Raw genomic sequence first — 15,504 nt, 5'->3', positions numbered from 1 at the left:
AGAGTCTGCAGTGAGTTAACACCTTTAACTCTGGCACAGCACAGTACTAACGTTCAAATGGAATCTACTAGTTAGAGTAGGTTCCACAACCGACATGGGGCTCAAACTTAACAACCCCGAGAGATCGAGAGTTGCCTGTTCTACCAACTGAGCCAGCCAGGTGTCCCAGTGTAAATGACAGTTATTAAAAATAGTACAAGAACTCAATCCAACAGATGGATTAAAAAAAAAAAAACCCTAATTTTATTTTTATTAGCTTTAAAAACAAAACTTGTTACAAGTAATCACAAGGATTCCAAAAAAATTACATTCTGCTTTTGTCACTTTGATAGGACAAGGAACGTTTACATGTCCTAAAAATACAGGATAGCCAAAGTTGACAAGTAACGAACTACTACGAATTACGGACGGTCACTTCAAGCACACTAAAATACGGAATACATGTATATAAATTACTGACCAGTTTTCGGAAGTACAATGAATATTCACTATAATTTATAGTACCAGAAAAGTAACGTGCCCATGAAGGTAACACAAGATCACAAACATGTTCACATAAAATGGCAATCCACCTCCTGGGTTCAATGAAGATAAAGTTGGAGGACATGTGCGCTGGCAGCAGAAACGTGGATCCCTCCTGTCTGGGGCCCCCACCTCGGGGTGACAAGCAGTGGGAAGAGGATAGCGCAGCCACATGAGTAGCCACCTTTCTCTCTCCGCAGTCCCCAGCCTGGGGGAGGCAGCCTGGGCACTAAATAGGAAACAATACAGGAAAGCGCGTATTATCTGCATAGAGACCTTCCGTTATGACAGAATGAACATTCAGTCGAAGCGGTGCAGGAAACTCCAAGGGTCTGCAGCCCATAATTGATTTTGCTTCAAAAGGAAACACAGTTTACAAGAGAGACCACGTGTCTAATGTAGTAAAAGGTCTTTACACTTCTGTTTAAAGGGATGGAGACACTTGGACTCAGCTCAATGTTCGTTTTTCTTAAGCTTGGCTGGAAACTTCTATTTTGAACGTGACCATTTTTATGATCTTTTTGGTCGGTAAAACCTAGCAGTTGTAGCAACTTCCTGTTGCTTTGTGGCTTGTGTATTTGGTAATAAAAACAACACTCTTCAAGGTATTGGCATTTTCCCGATTCATGGTTAAACACAACGATGGCGTTCCAATGAAAATGATCTGGCTGGCCCGGACCCCAAGGGGAGTTTATAAAGCAAACGAGTCCTTGTCATATTGTTGAACAAGGTTCATAAACCTTTTTCTTCAAATGTATTTAACTTGTTAAAAAGTGAGCTTCTATTACAATGGACTTACCTTCCAGCTGGGAGGAATGAATCCCCTCACCTTTTGTTCCTTTATATTGTCACACGGGTAAAGTAATTTGTTTCCTTTCATACAGGACGATGCAAATGTAGGTGGAAAACAGGAGCACAGTGGGGGGGTGGGGGGGGGAGGAAGGTTGACCACGTTCACCTGGGTGACAGGTTTTAAAGTACACATCTTCAGAGAAAAGGCAGATACCAGCAGACAGGGAACTTTGATGCACCAAAGAAAAGCATACATTTTCCACTGCTTAATTATGTTTGAGATCTTCCCTTTTAAAAATAAAGCTATGGTCTGTAAACGAGTCTATCTAAAAACATGAAGCACAGGTCAGTCTTCAACCTTTTACAAGCACTGGGTAATGGTGTCATTCCACTGCAAACTGTTTCCAAATCCGACGAGATCTCACACTGCTTCCTGAGAGTCACATCTCAAGTATGACTGTTTATATTTTAATCTCGTTATGACTAAAATCTAGGAGAGCCCACACAAAATGTCAACATAATTGCTGGCTACCAAAATGCCATTATTTAATGGGATTCCAATCCCAACAGCACGATGACAACAGAAACACAAACACGGAACATAACTTCACTCATGAAATTACTAAGTCACTACCTTCATCTGATGTTTCTTGTTCACTGTATCCCTTCAGGGGGAGATAGAATTCTTTTCCCTTTTTTTTGTTTGTTTTCTTATGACAGAGATTCACTGCTTCTGAGGGCCTCTAAAGAGGCCTATGCAAGAAAAAAGTAGAAAAGGCCCAAACATGGGAGCTGGGAATGCAAGCTAGTCCCTGCGAGCTTTGAAACAAGTGGCATCACCTCAGTTTTCTCGTCTGTGTCACAGGAGGAGTAGAGTACGTCATTTTCCAAAGCCTCCTTCAGCACAGTGGCTCAGGTTCTGAGAGAAGCTAGTCTTCACTTTCGATCACAACAGTTTTTGAGATGAAATCGCTGGGAGTGGGAAACAAAATGACCATTTTCTAAAACAACGACAGTGCTGTTCCTGTCCCATCTCCTGGCAGCTCTGATTCAAACACACCATGTTCTATTTGAACCATTTTGTTGAGCTTAAAAGTTCCTGGTAGCGTTTACTGGGCTCTCAGTTATGTGGACAGGTTTAGTGTATAAAGTCTCAAGAAGCAGACAGTAAGAAGATTAGTCTGCTCTCCTGCTCTCTGCTCCCGAGGGCAAGGGAACTGTTCACACCCTTTCTGCCTCTTAGAACCTTCAACTAGTCGATCCTCACACCAGCACACTTCTTAAATGGGCCGATTTCTGGTTTTATCAGGTGGGTATGCTGCAAGAACCTAGAACGGAAGAGCCAACGCACTGCAGGTTCTGTTGACTATTCTCATTAAGTGCTATGATTTTCTTATCCCTCACAGACTGTTTTTTTCCTAACACAAAGCATCATTTTCTTTCCTCACAATGCTCTAAGTAATTTGATTCCCGAGAAGAAGTTATGATTTCCAAAGAGCACATAGCTACTCTACTACCAGTTCAATCTAAGTAATAACTCAACTTCAGAGAAGAAAAATGTAGCTAAACATATTAAAAGGAACTTAAAAAAAGAACACGAGCCTCATCTCTTATAAGATGGTTACATGAGCTGGATATAAAAATGGCCAAAAAAAGGACAGAGCCCATCATACTTGTTGAGAAACTGGTTAATTTCACAATAGTTAAAAGTTTATGGGCATTTAGTAGTTTTTCTTTTAGCATTCACCTTATGGAACTACATTAGAGGCAATGAAAATATTAATGTTTTCCATTCAGAAAAGTTTAATATATATTAAGTATTTTATATTTAATATATATTTATTTTGATTTAAGTTTTTCAATTTATTCAATACTCTCAAAAAAATAAGAACAGAGAAAAAGAAAATATTCAGGTAATTTGCACTGCCTGACTTTAAAACCAGGTTATGTAAGTTAGGGACAGACTATTCTTTAACTGGAAGAAAGACCATGAAAGCCACGCCAAATAAAACATCATGGATTCTGACTACTTAGAAAATTATAGGTAATAAACATTACCTAAAAGGAAAAATTTTAATTCCCACCTGTTGAAAATACACACATTTCCTGACAGGGTCCAATCTGCAATGATTAGTGTAGCCAGGTAAGATTGAAAACTGGCAAAATGGGAAATTTAGAATGCAAAGCAAATGTACCAAGTGACTGTCAGTTAAACTGCCAAACAATTATCTGAATTTAATAAACTGCTTATGAGATCACAAATTTCAACTGAATTTATACTGAAGCTTAGTAGCAGCAGACATCTATAAAGAGGAGAGTATATCATCTGAGAGAATTTGAGGGCAAGGAAGATATAGAAAACTTTTTTTTTTTTTTTTTTTTGGCAATACAGTCCTCAGAGATAAATCTCTCCATAATAAGAACCTCTAACCCACAAAAACATGCTACCAAAAATGTACGGACATCCTGGCATGAATTTCTGTGTTCTTCTCTCCGTGTGGGCACAGCCTCCTTGGTTTATTGGTCCAAACTCCCATGTGCGGCCCCTCACACACATGACAGGGGGCTCCAGACATCTGACACATGGAGGAAACAGCACAGTGAACAGAGCTCAGCAGAGCCACCTGACCAAAGCCAGATTTTCTTAGTTATGAGACTTTTCTATAAAAGGATTACAAAGTCTGAACAGACCACAGAAAGTTAAAAAGATACTTGCTTCTGCTTTAGGGGCTTCCACTATCCACTCCTGAAGCACAAGTCAGAAATGATTCTGTTTTAGGGAAAAATGCCAAGTGTAAGCCAGGGTATAAAAGATCGCACCAGGAACAGAGAAGTCTGACTATCTGAATGATCTCAATTTCCCCATCTTTCCCTAACTCAGCGGAAAAGAATATGTGTGTCTTTTCTTCCAAAGGAAACTGGAAAATGTTTAAATAGGCCATTAAACATTGGTCTTCGGAAAACCTTATCAGTACCTTTTCTAATTTAAAGTCAATGAAGGGGCGCCTGGGTGGCTCAGTTGGTTGAGCGTTCGACTTCGGCTCAGGTCATGAGGTCACGGTCCGTGAATTCGAGCCCCGCGTCGGGCTCTGCGCTGACAGCTCAGAGCCTGGAGCCTGCTTCGGATTCTGTGTCTCCCTCTCTCTCTGCCCCTCCCCACTCATGCTCTGTCTGTCAAAAATAAACATAAAAACTCAACAGGTGGCTAAAGACAGTTGGGTATGCTACAGGCTAGCACATGGTCCCACATGGCAGATCGCATGAGCCACCTGAGGTCCTCGTCAGTCAAACTCTCTGGTGGTATGTCCTGCTTCCAAAGTAGCAGTTCTTTCTCTGGGAGGGACGGTGCATTGGGAACAGTGGTCTGTGCGTCACTGTCCTCTTGAAGTTTAACAGTAACAGGGAAGAGAGTAACACCCACAAGGATTTGTACTATGTGATTCCCATAGTCAAAGTGAATTTGGCATTTCCTCCCCAAAGCTAAAGAAAAAACTACTTGAGAAAAATGATTCTCTATCAATTACTTTACATTCCAGATTTCCTTCTGTGCAAAAAATTTCACATATATGGAGGAACAATTGACCTTTGATCAACAGAGTAGCTGGAAGCTATTATACCATTACAAAAGTACCCACAGCAGATTACTGAAATTGTAAGACTATTTTTAAATTCATAAAAATGGTACTGAGCTCGGTGACTACCGCTTTAGTTTTTTGGTACCCCATGCGAAATGGAATCAGGGAAGTTACCATTGCTGGAGGGAGCCAGAAATCAGCCAAATTTCCTAATTTGCTACCGCTTAAAAAATGGTCAAGAGTTGCGACACGTTGGGGGCCAATCCTTTCATTTCATGTGCTGTTCGGAAGATCTGTTAAAATTGCGACCAGGTAAAATCCGCCGCGACTTGATAGGGCTATGTCTGCAGCACAGGCGTGGTGGCAAAACACACCGCGCCCCATTCACTCCCAGCCTCCCCCCACACAGGATCAGCGCCAATGACCGGCAACGCTGCAGAGGGGCACGGGGCTCCGGTGTTGAGCCCACAAGGGCACCTGCCTGGCACCACAACCAGCGGCCTCACAGCGCCCCATCGAAGGTCTGGGGCTCACCCGGTGCTGCGGCTGGAGGTTCGGGGCGCCTCGTCTGGGTAATTTTCTGTTTGGGGTTTTTTGTTTCTTCTGCCTCTTCAGTTTCACTGTCGCAGACATGAACCACCACGCTGGGTGTCGACTCAGTTCCTGCATGGAGCTCGTATTTCTCTCCTGTGGAGGTAAACGGCAAGAACAGGTGTCTGTGTCTTAAAACTTCTTGTTCCACTCAGTTTTGGCACGAGAGATAGGTTACTTGAAGGTTCTTAGACAGTTTTGCCCTTTTAAGAAATTAGCTGGTGAGGGGTACTGAGGTCTTGGGAGTTAAAATGGAAATGCTAATTACTGTTGTATGAACAGTATGAGTGAACTGCTTAACTTTAGAATGATTTTGGTTTTCCTGCAGGAGAGACTTGTAAGGTGCCAGGCAGCATCAGCAAGCCCTTTATTATTTTTTTTAATTTTTAAATGTTTATTTAGGTTTTTTGAGGGAGAGAGAGAGAGAGAGAGAGCGAGCATGAGCAGGGGAGGGGCAGAGAGAGAGGGAGACACAGAATCCGAAGCAAGCTCCAGGATGAGCTGTCAGCACAGAGCCTGACGTGGGGCTCAAACTCCTAAGCTGTGAGATCATGACCTGAGTTGAAGTCGGACACTGAACCCACCGAGCCACCCAGATGCCCCAAGCAAACCCTTTATAATAGGACCTCATACATCTAAGATATAGCCTATCATGTCTAAAAACAACAGTAAGCCACCTCCCTAAAAAGCCTGTTTCCCTTTATAAGAGGCATAGTATTATTGTAGGTGAACAACCAGCAATGGCATTGATTTCTTATATTATTTTAAAGAGATGAGAGAAATCAAAGAAAAAGAAATGAAAACAAGTAGAAGAATTTAGAAGGAATGGTTTGGTATTGCCACCAATTCCTTGAAGTAAGTCTTCAGTGTAGAGAAGGTAACCAACAGTCACTAATGGCCTGTTATTACTAGTAGAATCTGCAGCAGTTAAAACTGTGGTTACATTTACTGAGTATTATATATATAACATTTAATCCTTATACTGAGTCCACACTGAACGGGAGCTATTACGACCGCTACTTTAGATGAGAAAACAGGTTCAGAAATTGGAGCTAAGTAACTTGCTGAAGATCACAGTTCACAGGGCAACCAGCATGTGACTTTTGGTCTCGGGGTTGTGAGTTCAAGCTTCACATTGGGTGTAGAGATTATTTAAAAAATAAAATCTTAAAGGGGCAGCTGGGTGGCTCAGTCGGTTAAGCGTCTGCCTTTGGCTCAGGTCATGATCTCACAGTTCCTGACTTCAAGCTCCATATCTGGCTCTCTGCTGTCAGCACAGAGCCCACTTCAGATCTTCTGTCCCCCTCTCTCCCCCTCAAAAATCAACAAACATTTTTTTTAAATCTTAAAAAAAAAATCACAAAGTTAGCAAACGCTAGATTTTGAACCCGGGTTTATTTGACTTTATCCTCCACTCTGATCGTGTTGCTACCAGTTGGCCAGAACACAAATCGCCGAATAGGGCCTTTAACACAAAAGTTTCTCAGGTTTCTCATGCCTGCGGGGCTCAGTTAGTTGAGCATCAGACTCTTGATTTTGGCTCAGGTCATGATCCCAGGGTCATGGGATCCAGACCCACATCGGGCTCTGGGCTGAGTGTGGAGCCTGCCTGAGATATTCCCTCTCTCTCTCCCCCCCACCCCTCTGCTCCTCCCCTTCTGCTCTCTCTCAACAACAAAAAAAGTTTCTTGGGGGGGGGGGGAAAAAAAAAAAAAAGGAAAGATGAAAGTTTGTTACCTGGTCCCAGTTTGGAAACTGCACAGAGTAAGTCATAATTTATAACAGGTGTCGCGTCTTCCCCCTGCTTCCACCCCACCGGAGGCGACGCGGGAGGGGAGATGAGGAACTGTTTGACTGGCTGGGGTGGCAGTAAATACGACTTGTCCCGTGTTTCACTGGACATCTGTACCTGTGGGGAAGGACGGAGGTTCTCAAGACCAGGTTGCAACGGGGCTGTTTCTTCCTTTTCCTCTTCAGGCTGTGACACCTCTTCGCAGACCACGAAAGCCAAGCCCCCCTCCACAGCCCGCACCTCCCAGCAGCGGCCGGGTCCGTTTAGTTTACCCCGGGGCACACACGGTGCACAGCACAGAGCCCACGCACACCGGGTGTTCGACAGCTGCCTGGAAGAAGCAACTGACAAACAGATGAAGGAACAATGAATGGTAGGAAACCTACATGCCGATTGTAGAAGAGATTAGGTCACATCGGCTGCGTCTCAAGCAGCTCCACTGAAATATCCTGACAACTGTCATCTAGGTTTTCGTTTGGAGTGTGAGACAACAAGCTTCTGCTTTTTTAAAGTTTATTTATTATTTTTGAGAGAGAGAGAGAGAGAGAGCGGGAGGGGGGTAGAGAGGAAGAGAGAGAGAATCCCAAGCAGGCTCTACATTGTCAGCGTGGCACCTGAAGCGGGACTCAAACTCATGAACCCAGAGATATGACCTGGACTGAAATCAAGACTCGGACGCTTAACCGACTGAGCCACTCAGGTACTTCCTCCCCACCCCCCTCCTTTTTCTTTTAATTTGAAAGTTAAGACCAAGGGGGAAAAGCATCAGTTGAAAGTAAAACAGCCCACTTAATACATGAATAGAGGTCAAAAGCCTTTATGTCATCAATTCTTCTGAGGAGAAATTAGTTTCGGAGAATTCCACCAGTAGGGATCAGAACAGTAAGCACTTACGGTTCTTGGTAACCCACAGGCTCCCAGAAACAGCCTTTTTTGCACGGTCCTCGCCACCCCCCTGGTCATCCCTAGGCTGGCAGCTATTTTCAGTGACGGGGTCTCATATGAATCACACAACATAGAAACGGTTTCAGAGACGATTTTCTCAATTCTCCCAAGGATGTCACATCACAAGTGCACAGGAGACAAGTTAATTCACTGATCTTAGGGTGTCAGGGCTTCACCAGTTGAGAAATGGTGCCCAGAAAAATGAATTCCTTTGACTATCAGTATAAGCAAAACAGAGTTAGGAGGGAAAATATGCTTAATAAATATTTATATATCTGTAAAATAAAGGAGAAATACTTTTACATTGCTTGCTGCTTGGGATTCAAAGACCTCTGATGCAATAAGCAAGAAAATGGAGAGAACCGACAGTACTTTGGGAGGAAAGGAGGTTGAGAGAACAGTGCCCTCCCTGTCCACCTGTACCTGTGCAAAATACAGCTTCAGCTTCTTCCCGTTGAAGTCTGTTTCGTTGAGTTCTATTCGCGCTCTTGCTGCTGCTTCTGGTTTGCTGAAATTTATTCTGACTCTTCTAAAGCTTTTGAACAACTGAAATGTCACTTGGTCATCATAGACAGTGAAAAGTGCTTCAAATCTCTCCTAAAAATCGGGGAGCAGCAGGGCAGGGGAAATGGGGAGGGGGGAGAAGAAGGAAAACCTTTAGCAAGAGGAAATTTAATTCAACGTAAGTAATGGGACGGAACTCATGATTTACCATTTTTCCAAAAACGTGTACTTTTATTGCAGGTGTACATAGGTATCCCATTGCCATGGGCTAAATTCGGCAATTTGCACCTATTTTAAAAGTAATTAACTTTATTAAATGTTGTATAGGTTCGAAGTATAAAATAAACAAATGTCAAGTATAAACAAAGATCTAAATACACGCAATCACAGAACAAGAACACTGTACTGGTTTGAAGCCCCCACTGAGCCAGACTGGCTTTTTCCAGCTCATCTGTTTCCTCCTTCAAAGTAACCATTTCTGGGTTTTGTGCTTATTATTCCCATGCTTTTCTTGATAGTTTTATATTTATTTGTGTCCTGAAAGACATAACCACATTGCATGTACACTTCTGTAACTTTTCGTGAGCTTTTCCCCTTACATTTTGCTCCTAAGAGTCTTCCTTGTAGCTGTAAGGCATTTTTTTTTTCTGCTGCTACGGAGTATTCCACCGAAGAGCCATACGGTGATTTATCCAATGCTGGTGGAATCTGGACTGCCCCATATTGTCTGCTACAGTGGTGCCACGAACATTCTTGCACACATCTCTTGGTACATAAATGCAGGAGTTTCCCTGGTGGACCCACCTATAAGTGGAATTTGTGGGCCTTACACTTGGCACATCTTTAACTTCAGTAGATACCGCCAAATAGTTTCCCAAAGTGTTTGTACCAGTTTACTCTCTAAGAGCAGACATGTGCTATAGTTATGTCTTTGTCAACACATCTTTGCAGGCATCTTTGCTTAATATGGACTTTTTATTAATGGGAGGTAGGGGCTTGCAAATGGGCTCTGATGTTGGCTGTCATTCACATTTCTCTAAAGATGGCGGTTGAGCCTCTTTTCCTGTTTATTGGTTATTTGGGACTCCTGTTAATGTCACATGCCTGTTTATATCTTTTGCCCATTTTTCTCCTGGGTTGTCTTTTTTTATTGAGTCATGGAAATTCCACAGAAATACTAATTCTTTGTCAATTAAATGGGCCATAAATATTTTTGTCCCAGCTCTTTTTGGTGTGTGTGTGTGTGTGTGTGTGTGTGTGTGTCTGTGTGTGTGTGTGTGTGTGTGTGTGTGCTTGAAAACAGAAGTTTTAGATCTGCACATTACTGAATTTATCAGTTTCTTCCTTCTGTGCTTTCTGTGTCTTAAGAAATCCTTCTAGGGGCGCCTAGGTGGCTCAGTCAGTTGAGTGTCCAGCTTTTGACTTCAGCTCAGGTCATGATCTCAGTTCGTGGGTTTGAGCCCTACATCAGGCTCTGTGCTACAAGCACAGAACCTGCTTGGAATTCTCTCTCTCTTTGCCCCTCCCCTGCTTATGCTCTCCCTCTCGAGAGAAAGAAAGAAAGAAAGAAAGAAAGAAAGAAAGAAAGAAAGAAAGAAAGAAAGAAAGAAAGGAAGGAAGGAAGGAAGGAAGGAAGGAAGGAAGGAAGGAAGGAAGGAAGGAAGGAAGGAAGAGAGGAATCCTTCTATACTCAGATTGATGTTCTCCTAGATCATTTCTCAAAGTATTATGGTTTTATCTTTGAAATTTAAGTCTTTTCTCAGCACAAGTGACTTTTATGTATGAGGTGCCCCACCCCACCAGCAATGACTATCATTTTTCTATCACTCTAGATTAGATTGTATTTTCTAGAGTTTTATATAAATGTACTTTTTTAGGGGAAGGGTACTTCCCAGTTGTATCTGGAACGGCAGAGTTCCCTGAGATCTAGCTTCAGGGGAACATTTTATATAAATGTACCTTTTAAGTTTATTGGGGGGGGGGGGCAGGCAGTGGGGGAAGGGCAGAGAGCGAGGAGGACAGAAGATCCCAAGCAGGCTCTGCTGACAGCAGAGAGCCCAACCTGGGGCTTGAACTCATGAACTATCAGATCATGACCTGAGGCAAAGTCGGAAGCTCAATCGACTGAGCCACCCAGGCGCCCCTATGAATGTACCTTTCTGATGTCATTAGCTTTTAATTGGACGAATTAGTCCACTGTTGTGATTACTGATATTTTTGGATGCCTACCATCTTATTTTATCTACTTTCCTCATATTTTCTATGTTCCTATTCTCTCCTCTTTGGCTTTCTTTTCAATTTTTTTTTTCACTTTCTATTTACCCCCCTGGATAGAATTTCTATGAATGATGCTAGTAATGTGCATTTAGCATCTTCTTTAAAGACACATAATATCCTACAGCCATAGTCCCTCTTTTACAAAAGCAAAACAACAAAATCTTTTTCTCAAGGTTCATTTGGGAATATGTAATTCTACAAAATTAGCATTGTTTGGTAAAAAATAACTATATATATATATATATATATATATATATATATATATCCTAAATATCTGAGACGAAATAGAGCAATAAAGAGCGAGTTATTCTATAAGGCTGAGAAAAAAAAAATGGTTCTACTCCCATTTGTTAATAAATGGCAATAATGAAAAAAACCCAACTTCAATTACTGGAACAGCAACATTAACTTTACTTTTATGCAATTTAGTAAGTGAAATGTAACAAAACAGACCTAAGAAAATTCTCAATACTTTAAGAAATATTCCTTAGGCTTGCCAAAGATAACATAATAAAGGAACCTGAAAAATACCTTTGTTTTTGGTTTATGTGCAGAACTTTCAATTAGTTGTTGATACTGAATTAAAAATCATTTGTTAACTTCTCTCAGTTTGAATATTTTCCTACCACTTCACAATACTTTTCCAATGTGAAAATGTGAAATGATTTGTTATCAAATATTTATTCTTCTAATGTTCAAATATCCCTTGTGATTTAGAAAACATAATTTACTTAAAAATTACATTATTTTTGCTCATTCATCTAAAAAATACAGATATTAAGGGGCACCTGGGTGGCTCAGTTGGTTGAGCATCTGACTTCGGCTCAGGTCATGATCTCACAGTTTGTGAGCTTGAGCCCCCAGTCGGGCTCTGTGCTGACAGCTCAGAGCCTGGAGTCTGCTCCGGATTCTGTGTGTGTGTGTGTGTGTGTGTGTGTGTGTGTGTGTGTGTGTGTCTCTCTCTCTCTGCCCCTCTTTCTCTCTCTCAAAAATAAATAAACTTAAAAAAAATTAAAGGGGTGCCTGGGTGGCTCAATTAGTTAAGTGACCCACTCTGGGTTTTGGCTCAGGTCATGATCTCACGGTTTCATGGGTTCAAGCCCTACATTGGGCTCTGCACTGGCAGTGCGGAGCCTGCTTGGGATTCTCTGTTCCCCCCCTCTATCCCTTCCCCACTTGCACTCTCTTTCAAAATATATAAACTTTAAAAACCTACATATATTAAGCAACCAGTTGTATGTCAGACCTTACACTGAGTGCTAGATTTCCAATGTACCACAGGCTGCTTCAAAGGGAGATTAACTTTAAGACTGATTCTATTCTTATTTACTATATGTTAAATAATTATATTAAATATTTACTATATATTAAATATTAATTATATATTATAATTATATATAATTATATATTATATAATATAATTATATAATTATATATAATATATTTTATATTATACAATTATATATTATATTATATTTATATTATATAATTATATATTATATTATATAATATATTATATAATTAATTATATAATTACTATTATAATTATATATAATTATATAATTATAATTATAATATTATTTATATATTAAATATTTACTATACATTAAATACTTGTATTAAATATTCCTACATATTAAAGTAATATGGGCAACTAAATTATTAGAGATATAGTTAGGATTTTTAACAGCACATCGGCTCTTAAAAATAAATATGAACATGTAAGTATATGAAATACTGATAATTATAAACACTTCCAGGCATGTTTTATAGTTTCCTCAGTATCCATTTTATTTATTTTTTTTAATGTTTTTATTTATTTTTGAGACAGAGAGACAGAGCATGAGCAGGGGAGGGGCAGAGAGAGAGGGAGACACAGAATCTGAAGCAGGCTCCAGGCTCTGAGCTGTCAGCACAGAGCCCGACGCGGGGCTTGAACTCACACACTGTGAGGTCATGACCTGAGCTGAAGTCGGACACCCAACCGACTGAGTGCCCCCCTCAGCATCCATTTTAAAGATGGTTGGCTTTGTCACTTTTTTAAAAAATTAGAATTGAGATTTTGTGAAATTACATTCTATTTAATTCTTGGCAGATGCTCACATTTTGAATTCTAAGCAAGTATTAAAATTCCCACGTGAGACAGTTAAGAAATATCAACACTGAAGGCAGTGGAAATGAAAAGCAAGGAAGAATTAAGCATGATTTATGAAATATTAGTATTTTGTAATTCTATACACTGAACAGTTTCCCTTGCCAAGGGTAAGAGGACCATATATTTATTACTAATTCCCACAACAATGAATTTTTTGTAGTTATAGTAACACTATCTTGCAAACAAAACAGCTACTCCCTGATCATATCCTCCTGTTTCCTTTCAAAACATTTTTCATTCCAGAAATATACTGTAACTGAATATAACAGGAAGGTAGCAGTGGGTACTATGGATCTCTCCTATTTTCAAAGATCTGCGAATGGATTCAGAATTACACAAAAACAAAGCCAAGCAAGAGCTTATCAGTATGCTTTTTCTAAGTTTTGTTAGTTCTTTCTCTTTCCCTCTCATTTTCATGGAGCATAATACAGTTTAAGAAATGTGTGATTTCCGGGCACCTGGGTGGCTCAGCCAGTTGGACGTCTGACTTAGGTTCAGGTCATGATCTTGCGGTTTATGGGTTTGAGTCCAACCTCTGTGCTGACAGCTCAGAGCCTGGAGCCTACTTCAGATTCTGTCTCTGTCTCTGTCTCTCTCTGTGCCCTTCTCCCACTTGTGCTCTGTCTCTCTCTCAAAAATAAACATCTAAAAAATTAAAACAAAACAAAACAAAACAAAAAACGTGTGGTCTCCAGCTATGAGGTGCAGTAGGGAACACAAAAAAGGAGGCAAAACTATTACTGTTTCCTCTTGAGGAACAACGTGAGAGCCCTTAGCTGGTAGCTCCGCCCTTGGCTGGTAGCTCCGCCCTTGGCTGGTAGCTCCGCCCTTGTGTGAATCCACAGGTACCAGTAGGCAGATTCCTGACATCCTAGCATTAGCACAAAAGGGGTTTAGAAGACTGCAGACAGGAGGTCGGAATCAGCACGGCCTAAAAATAACTTGTGACAAGTAGAATTTATTCAGAAACAAAATTATTACTTTTCTCCTTAGAATTGTTTTAGAAATAATTCACCTTTGTACCCTTCTGAATTCTCAAATAAAATTAACACCATCCTGTTAAAGGGCGGTCTTGCACATTTACTTCTGATAAGCAAATGAAGATCCCATAAAACCCAAATCGCCATTGACCATTCTATTTTTCCAGTGGTCTCTTCGTGTCCCCTCGGGCAGTAGCACATCTGTAGGAGTAACACAAATAATTGTGCCTGAGGCTTTTCCTGCTATAGCAGTTTTCCACAAAATACAGACGCTGCCTTCATACACTGAAATCACTGGCGCAATGAGTCAGCAGTAAAAATGGCTACAAACAGGGGCGCCTGGGTGGCGCAGTCGGTGAAGCGTCCGACTTCAGCCAGGTCACGATCTCGCGGTCCGGGAGCTCGAGCCCCGCGTCGGGCTCTGGGCTGATGGCTCAGAGCCTGGAGCCTGCTTCCGGTTCTGTGTGTCCCTCTCTCTCTGCCCCTCCCCCGTGCATGCTCTGTCTCTCTCTGTCCCAAAAATAAATAAACGTTGAAAAAAAAAATTAAAAAAAAAAACAAAAAAAAAAGAGAAGAGCAGAAAAGGTCTTGTGCGAAGGTAGGTTTCAGGGAGTGACAGATGAGGGTGGCAGCTAAGCGTGTATTTCTCGACCTTTACCGGAAATACCACTGCCCCGTCCCCTGTTCCCCATCCCAAAGCAGAGAATGGTGGGGATGGTGGGGTTCATCAATTTCACTGAGAAATACATTGTGAAAATGATTTTGCCGGACCCCTTTGCCTTGGACTAAAAGAACCCGAGGACCCCACCACTTCTGTACGAAGCAGAAGGAACAATTTCACTGTTGAGAAGAAGCGATGCTCAATCCATTCAGCTGTGGAATTATCTTTGGAGTCCTACGGCAGGAAATTTCTCATGTTCTATGTCTGTCTGTAAATCCGAGATAGCAAATCCCGTCTCTCCAGCAGGTTCATGGATGTCAGAGGTAAGGCCTCTGTGTCCACCCGGGGAAAGGCAAGTGCCTTTGGTGCTCGTCAGTATCACTGCTGACTCAAACAGGCAGAGGGATGGAATTCACGGACCAGGAAAAAAACAGCATGCATGCTCCTGGGTATGGTGAATTTAAAACTCTGATAATCTGAGCACTTGTAATACTTCTGGGCCCTAAATTCAGAAGTGCTAGAGGGGAGCAGAACACACAGAAAACTTAAAAACCTTCTGTAACCTTTGGGCTATGGCATGCATGTTGCCTTCAACACCTTTCCAGATCAGAAAGAGGCATAAAACTGAATTAAAATTCAAGAAGATACGGGATACTATCTGTTCAGTATTGGTTTTTAGGTTTTAATGGTTCATACTAAGTTTACAAATA

General features: G+C 41.3%; 1 protein-coding gene across 3 annotated transcripts in view; it reads right to left on the bottom strand.

Annotated features, from left to right (window-relative positions):
* Positions 1 to 236: 236 nt before the first annotated feature.
* The window catches only part of RCAN3 (RCAN family member 3), a 39,962-nt gene continuing 24,694 nt past the window's right edge, over positions 237 to 15,504 (bottom strand). Inside the window, exons 3-6 of one of the 3 annotated variants that reach the window (XM_027060067.2) lie at positions 8,641 to 8,814; positions 7,218 to 7,389; positions 5,424 to 5,576; positions 237 to 2,286 (exon numbers count right to left, since the gene is read on the bottom strand). In XM_027060067.2, the coding sequence (XP_026915868.1) occupies positions 2,261 to 2,286; positions 5,424 to 5,576; positions 7,218 to 7,389; positions 8,641 to 8,814 (525 nt within the window). In that variant the 3' untranslated portion in view covers positions 237 to 2,260. Of the gene's footprint in view, positions 2,287 to 3,704; positions 5,577 to 7,217; positions 7,390 to 8,640; positions 8,815 to 8,929; positions 9,929 to 15,504 lie in introns of those variants that run through there. The other 2 variants (XM_015075165.3, XM_027060066.2) reach the window with 2 other exon arrangements.

The sequence above is a fragment of the Acinonyx jubatus genome, chromosome C1 (assembly GCF_027475565.1).
Source record: "Acinonyx jubatus isolate Ajub_Pintada_27869175 chromosome C1, VMU_Ajub_asm_v1.0, whole genome shotgun sequence".
NCBI classification, from domain to species: domain Eukaryota; kingdom Metazoa; phylum Chordata; class Mammalia; order Carnivora; family Felidae; genus Acinonyx; species Acinonyx jubatus.
The sequence above is the reverse complement of the archived record's forward strand: the minus strand, read 5'-3'. Positions and strand labels throughout refer to the sequence as shown.